The sequence below is a fragment of the Stigmatopora nigra genome, chromosome 14 (genome assembly GCF_051989575.1).
Source record: "Stigmatopora nigra isolate UIUO_SnigA chromosome 14, RoL_Snig_1.1, whole genome shotgun sequence".
NCBI classification, from domain to species: Eukaryota; Metazoa; Chordata; class Actinopteri; order Syngnathiformes; family Syngnathidae; genus Stigmatopora; species Stigmatopora nigra.
The window spans coordinates 3,552,577-3,560,000 of record NC_135521.1 but is presented as its reverse complement, the minus strand read 5'-3'; the positions used below and the strand labels follow the sequence as shown (position 1 = coordinate 3,560,000).

Genomic DNA, 7,424 nt, shown 5'->3' with positions numbered 1-7,424 from the left:
TAAGGCTTATAATACAGTGCGCCTTATAATACAGTGCGCCTTATAATACAGTGTGCCTTATAATACAGTAAGCCTTATAATACAGTGCGCCTTATAATACAGTGCGCCTTATATATGGAAAAAATGTCATTCATTGAGGGTGCCCCTTATAATGTGGTGCGCCTTATAGTCGTGAAAATACGGTAATTTGACCTAAATTCCACCCCACGGTATGGTGGATCTTGGTACATATTAAATGGCAGACCAGTTATGCTGGAACTAAAGCATTGTACTTCACTTTCAATGAATTCACTCATTTTGCACAAATAAAATCGCAATATTCTTGGGATTTAGAGCGTGAACGTGTTTGTTCACTGTGGGAGGTCAACAAAAAAGGAACGAGCATGCTTCAAATAAGCACCATGAAATACAGACACACACTATGGAGTTTTGTTTCATGTAATGATTATTTTGTTGTTTTGTAGTGATTCAAAAATAATCTTTAAAAAATTAAACACTACAAATCTTCATACCCCCGTATCAGATGTTCTAAAAAATGTGCGTGGTAGAAACATATTTTGACTGGTTAGCACATCAGCCTCACAGCTCAAGGGTCCTGGGCTCAAATCCAGGTCGATTCACCTGTGTGGAGTTTGCATGTTCTTCCTGGGCCTGCGTGGGTTTTCTACGGGTACTCTGATTTCCTCTCACATTACACAAACATGCATGGTAGGCTGATTGGACATTGTAAATTGCCCCTAGGTATTTCTATGAGTGTGAATGGTTATTGGTGCAAACTAAATGCTTCAATAAGAAGTAAAAGCCATATATTTTTTTCTATAACTGCATTGTAATATATTGATACTATAACGGTGAGCTTAACCATCACCACTTGATGGGAATTACATATTACCGAGTGACCCGGATGTTGATGTGTTAAATGCATTACCCCCCCCCCCCCCCTTTCTTGCTACCGTCACTATGAAATTTCCCAAATACGGGATAATCATCCAAAAACTTAGTAAAAATCATAAAAGAAACAAATCTTACAATCTAACCCTAACCCATGGCCACATCCACCCAAAACATGAGTGTGAATGGCGGTCTGTCTACTTCTGCCCTGTGATTGGCTGGCCACCAATTCAGAGTTCCTCTGGCTGGTATAGGCTCCAGCACCCCTTAAGATCCTTGTCAGGGTAAGCGGTATGGAAAATTAATGAATGGATAAATTATGACTAATATGTATTTCATCCAAAATACTAAAATAAACATTGAAAGGCTGCCAAAAACAACACTGCTGCCAACCCCATATGGTTCTTTGGCATAGAGGAGTCATTTTAAGAAGGTAGCTGACCTGTTTTCATTCTCCAGGCGGGCGAGGGTGCATTGGAGCTGCTCCTTGTCCTGGTGCTCTAGGTGAGCCAGCAACATGTGCTGGCCGCAGGGAGAGTCGTGCTCCAGGGCTGGGCTCGGATGACGCAGGAGGTACTGATCTTCATCTCTTAGTTCATATCACAAAGAAAACAGCACACAACCAAGCATGAAATGAACACATTAAGGCTAAAGCCACCCCAAGCTTCGCAAAATGCAATGAAATGATAGTAATAACGATGAAACAATGTGAATCAAAATCATACTAACAAAAAATACCTAATTATATTTTCGGATTGTTACAAAATCTGGCAAAATCTATCAAGTCTGGCATTTTAATGACTTCTGTTTGTTGAATAAATAGAAAGTCAAAGAGAAATATAATGGTGCTGCTGTGTAAATCTGCCATTGTGAAAACACTAACAAAATAGAGAAGTTAACCACATTCTAATGGATGTGAGCAATCAGCAAAACAAAGTGAAAAATCACATTTCTTTGCCAGGAAACCTAAAAAGCCAGTGGAAGTGATGGCAGTATTTGTGAGAACTGCAATATACTTACAGACTTTCATCAGGAGAAAGGCTGTCCGTGAAGAAGGAACAATTCTGGTTCTCCATCTCCGCCAATCTAATCACAGATTTACCGACCCAAATGTAGCAAAAGACATACAAAAGAAGGGAGAGAAAGTGTCACATTCAATAAAAAAAGGGGATCACCTTCAAAAGATAAAAAGCAACATTTTTTTTTCATCAAAACAAGCCCCAAAAAGAAAAGTCACATGCAGTTACATCTTTTACAGATGATATTTGTTAAAGACTAGCAAACTTTGTCTGTCCTCAACTGCGAGTAAACCAAAAGGTGACCTTGAACTTGTAAGTGACAGGATTGTAGAGTGGCAGTAATAGAAGTTAAAACACACACACACACACACACACACACACACACACACACACACACACACACACACACACACACACACACTCCCACACACAAAACCCCCTGCCTGTCTGCTAGCAGGATCAATAAAAACATCAGGAAGGAAAGGGAGCACCATTTTTTTTTAAAATACTGTATGTTGCCTACCGACAGTGAGGCGATAAAACACACAGAGGACGCAGTTTGGTTCAGCACCACGGACAGCGACAGCATCACAGACAGCGACAGCATTGCAGCTCATGCTGTAACCTTGACATTTGTTTTTTTGGTTTCTTTGTTGACATCAACAAAAAAGCTCATAACTTCCCTGTGGAGACCATTACAAATTGTTAGTGGTAATTGTTTTCTTGAGCGAAAGAGTACTGATGGAAACTTAACATTAACTATTTGTTAAAATGATCATTGCCATAGGCATCCAAATTAAAAGGGAAGGTTGGCGATCATTTTGCTATGATTTGTCTGTTTATTTTGACAGAAATATATATTGTATATATGTATATGTAAATATATATTGTATATATGTATATGTAAATATATATATATATATATATATATATATATATATATATATATATATATATATATATATATATATATATATATATATATATATATATATATATATATATATATATATATATATATATATATATATATATATATATATATATATATATATATATATATATATATGTAAAAAAAAAATATATATATCATCGCAAATGATCGCCAAACTTCTCTGTTAATTATATTTTTAATTATTCATTCTTTTTTTTCGTCCCCAAAAGAGTTGCGAGGGTGCTGGAGCTTATACACCACAAGCATGCAGGGTGGACTAAATTCTTCATAGCCAAGTGTGGGTGTGAATGGTTGTTTGTCTCATTGTGTTCTGCAATTGATTGGCCACCACTTCAGGCTGTCCCCTGCCCGGTGCCCATAAGTGTCTGAGGTAGGCTCTAGCACCCTCTATGACCCTCGGGAAGATAAGCGATTCGGAAGATGGATGAAAGGAATGAGTGAATGAACTGTATTTGGTCATTGGCATCTCTATGTGTTTGCAGCGTCACTATCATTAAACCAAGTATGTGTTGATAAAGCGTGTCTGGGTGTTGCAAGTGGCTGGCCTCCCAAGCACTCTCGTTATCACCAGAGTTGGTGTGCAGCGCTTCTTGTCTAATTACCGACCAGGAGAAGGTAATTAACATCCAATTAATTGAAGCGTAATCTTCAGCAAGCAGAGCCAGGGTGGCAGTTAACAGCCCCAAATGCACTTTACTTTCTTATGGGTCACTTTTGTCCAGCTTTATGTGTGGAACGCAACACCGGAACATCCTCGGGCGGCCATTAAAAAGTGGGGTAAAAGGACATTTGCAGTGGGAAGCTGCAAAGAAAAATGCAATCATCTCTCAGGGGCGTAAGTGGTGAACTTGATTTTTTTCATGCTTTTCTAAAAAAAAAAAAAAAATAATAATAAAATCATATATTAATCTTCATGTCATCTGGTGTATTTTTTAAGACTTGATCGTTTTCATTCTTTTTTTAAATATTGGTTGCAAATAATCAGCTTCTGCTCAAGTTTTATAATGGATTTTCATTTTTTTATGAACATTAAAAAAAATACTGCAGTGAACAAAAGTTTTTTTAAGTTCATAAAAATGTGAAAATCCAAGATGAAACTCGTAACCAGAAGCCACTCTTGCAACTAGGACTAAGCACTGAATAAAAAAAGTAATAATTAATCGCAGAAAAAAATTTGCAAAGTAGTGAATTCGCAATAAGTGAAGTCGCGATAATTGAGGGAATACTGTAGATCACCTATAACAGAATACAATCCTTCGGTCCTTTAAAACTACAGTAATCCCTCGATTATCACAGTTAATGTAAAGCAGACATGGCCACGATAAATGAAAAACCACAAAGAGGGGTCACCCCTATTTAAAAAAAAAAGTGCTGAGTCCTAGTAGGGGAGTGGCTTCAGCTTGCAAATTTCAGTGTGGATTTCCATATTTTTATGAACTCAAAAAAGAATTTCATTAACAAAAAAAAATTCCCTCAGAAAAAAACGCGATGTAGTGAAACCGCAATAGTTGAAGCCATGATATTCAAGGGATTACTGTATATTGATTGTTGGTTACTATGGTGAGAACTAGTGTTGAGCCAAATGTGTTTTGAGGAGGTAAAAATCGAAAAGAGTGAATCTTAGCAGATGTTATTAAGACTCCTTGTACTTGATCAGAGTAGCTATAGAACTACACTGCTGTATCATCAACACCATGTCTTTAAAATGTCTGTTACGCACATTCTCGTTCTCTGAACCTAAACCTTAATGAATTTGATCCACAATGGCGTTCTTCCTCAGGCAGTCAACAAGCAGAATGGTGAGAGAGGAAGTCGTGTTAGACGCTTGTGCGTGGGTGTCTTTAAAAGTGCTTATGTCTACATTGCTTTTTTTTTCTTGTACAAATATAATTGGTGGTGAAGGGAGATGGAAGAAAACACAACATTCTACAGAGTTTGGAGAAGGTTGAAATATCTTTGCTTTCATCCTTTTAAAAAAAAAGAACTGAAGATGAAAAAACTTTTCTATCACACTGAGGTGGAACTCTGCAGCTCGACAGGTTTTTCAAATCGTTTTTGAGCCATAAAATAAGCAACTCGAATAAAGTTTTGAATTTATGAGGCAATCGAGCAAACTGGGGATTTGAGATGAAAAGTAGCTCTTTTATTTTGAATATTATATACTTTGTATTTTTTTGTGCTGCCTTCATTAGTACTTTTCTGAAGGTTTTTTTTATATCGAGTGATATTTTATGATGACAGAGTGGATATGTTGAGTTTCTTGTGTTATGTAAAATTAAATTAACTTGAAATCAATCACTTTCGAGTTGTTCTTCTGCCTGACTTTGGCGTGGGCAGTCTGGGTTCAATTCCCACTCAGTGCCAGTTTGATTGTGAGCTCGAGTGGTTGTCTATCTCTGTCTGTGCCCTGTGACTGGCTAGCGACCAGTCTAGGGTGTAGTCTGCCTTTCGCCTGAAGTCAACTGGGATAGGCTCCAGCAAACTTTGCATCACTTACGACGATGCGCGATACAGAAGACGCACGAAGGAATTTTCATAAAAAGGTTGAGAGTGGTTAGGGTGTAAACCTCACAGTTTTGGGGTCCTGAGTTCGAGCGCTAGTTGGTCCTCCTGTGTGGAGTTTGCATGTTCTCCCAGGGTTTGTGTGGGTTTTCTCCGGGTACTCCAGTTTCCTCCCACATCCCAAAAACATGCATGGAAGGCTAGTTGAACACTCTAAATTGTATGAGTGCCCTGCGATGGGCTGGCCACAAATTGAGGGTTTCACCCGCATTGTGCCTGAAGTCAGCTGGGATTGGCTCCAGCACCCCCCATGACTCTAGTACATATAATCGGTTCAGAAAATAAATGAAAGAAAGGTTGAGATGAGACAAGATGTGATAAAAAGACGATAATATATAGGAGCAAAAATTGATTTAAAAAATATTATGTTTTTTTTTAAATAGATTCCTTTATCTATTATTTAGTGTTAATTGTCTTTTTGGAGAAACACACCATTTTTTTTTGTTTTGCATCTCTACTGTCATTTTTGTCAGGAAATGCAAAATAGTGAGGATCAAGTTTAGCATTTACTCCATCAATTCACTTCATTGATTGGTTGACAGATAGTTGAAAGGTTCCCCATATATCAGATGTCAGGTGGAGACAACGTCAAAGCTCAGAGCATAAAGATCTGAGTCAATCAATGCCGTGTAATCCTATTATGAAACTATTATCAAACTAGAAGTTAAGCCTTTATTTTTGGTCGTGATCCATTATCTACCGCTGATGCATTATCTAAAGCCAGTGCACATCTAATGCTATATTGTGCAAATAAACATGAGAAAATGGACTAAATAAGGGAAGCTGAAATGAAATATGATGAAATTCTGAACAAGCGCAAGACAGATGATGTTCATAAATAATAAAAAATCTTCTAATGCATTTTAAACAGATGTATTTATACCGCAGTCTCCCTTTGTATGATGTCACACAGTAACTATGAGGGCTTGAAATTGGAGACATTGAACTCACTGGTCATGTTAATTTTGACAGCAAGAAAAATAGACTAAATATCAACCTGATTGCCTTAAAGCAGGGGTGTCCAACATATGGTCTGCTACAGTTTTTATCAGCCTGCAGAAAATGAATCATGGTCTTCACTATTTTGTATTCCAGAAATAGGTTTAAATATAAAACAATATATAATACAATGTGATAAATTGACCAGTTCAAGGGAGAAAAAAGTTGAAAATTGAGAAATAGTTACGTGACTAAGAGCTGAGAATTCTGGCGGCATGTAAAAGCAGCAAATCCTCGAGGGTGTAAAACACAATGGGGCACACACACACACACAAGTTACAGAAATGGATGCATGTGTTTAGCCTTCAGGGGTGCAACAGCCCTGTTTGTAATTTGTCAAAGAGACAATAATGCGTGAAGGCGGCTCCCAGGTGACCAGTGATGAGCCGGTGGGCACACTAGACCCCACTGACCTCCAACCGCACACATGCTCTATATGACACAAGCCATACGAATCTGCATACAAAACAACATGCTTTTTGGAAGCTTGTGGAGGCGAAAAATACGGCAACCATTGGTCCAAAAAAGTGCATACCGACGTTAGGTCACAGGCTACCATTGATGGCGAGAAAGATGCCGTCTATTTGGACTCGGGAGAGGAGACAAAGATTATGTATGGTTTTTGTCTTCTACAGTATTATGTTACCTTCAATTAAATGGATTCAACATCTATCTCTGTCAGTCTCATCAAAATATTAATATCTATTGACTGTTTTGGAAAAATGTGACTTGACTCACAGCAAAATAAGATTTGTTGTGGCATTTCTTGCAACTAACTGACTAAGATTTCAACTTAAAAAAAAAAAAGAAAAGGGCTTTCTTATAGGCAGCCAGGTGTGCGAATGGTTTCCATGTCGGTCTCACAGTTCTGAGGTGAAGGGATCGATCCCATATGGGTCCTAATTGTGTGGAGTTTGCATGCTCTGCCTTGGGTACTTTGGTTTCCTCACACATTCACAAAACATGCTTGGTAGACTGGTTGAATACTCTAAAATAAT

General features: G+C 37.9%; 1 protein-coding gene across 2 annotated transcripts in view; it reads right to left on the bottom strand.

The window, feature by feature from the left end:
* LOC144207512 (dystrophin-related protein 2-like) overlaps window positions 1-2,262 on the bottom strand; it is a 10,760-nt gene extending 8,498 nt beyond the window's left edge. For both annotated transcript variants that reach the window (XR_013328693.1, XM_077733013.1), the window contains exons 1-2: window positions 1,912-2,262; window positions 1,334-1,480 (exon numbers count right to left, since the gene is read on the bottom strand). Coding sequence is in view for 1 of the 2 variants with exons in the window: in XM_077733013.1 (XP_077589139.1) it covers window positions 1,334-1,480; window positions 1,912-1,967 (203 nt within the window). In the remaining variant the exon portion in view is untranslated. The remainder of the gene's footprint in view (window positions 1-1,333; window positions 1,481-1,911) is intronic.
* Window positions 2,263-7,424: the final 5,162 nt, after the last annotated feature.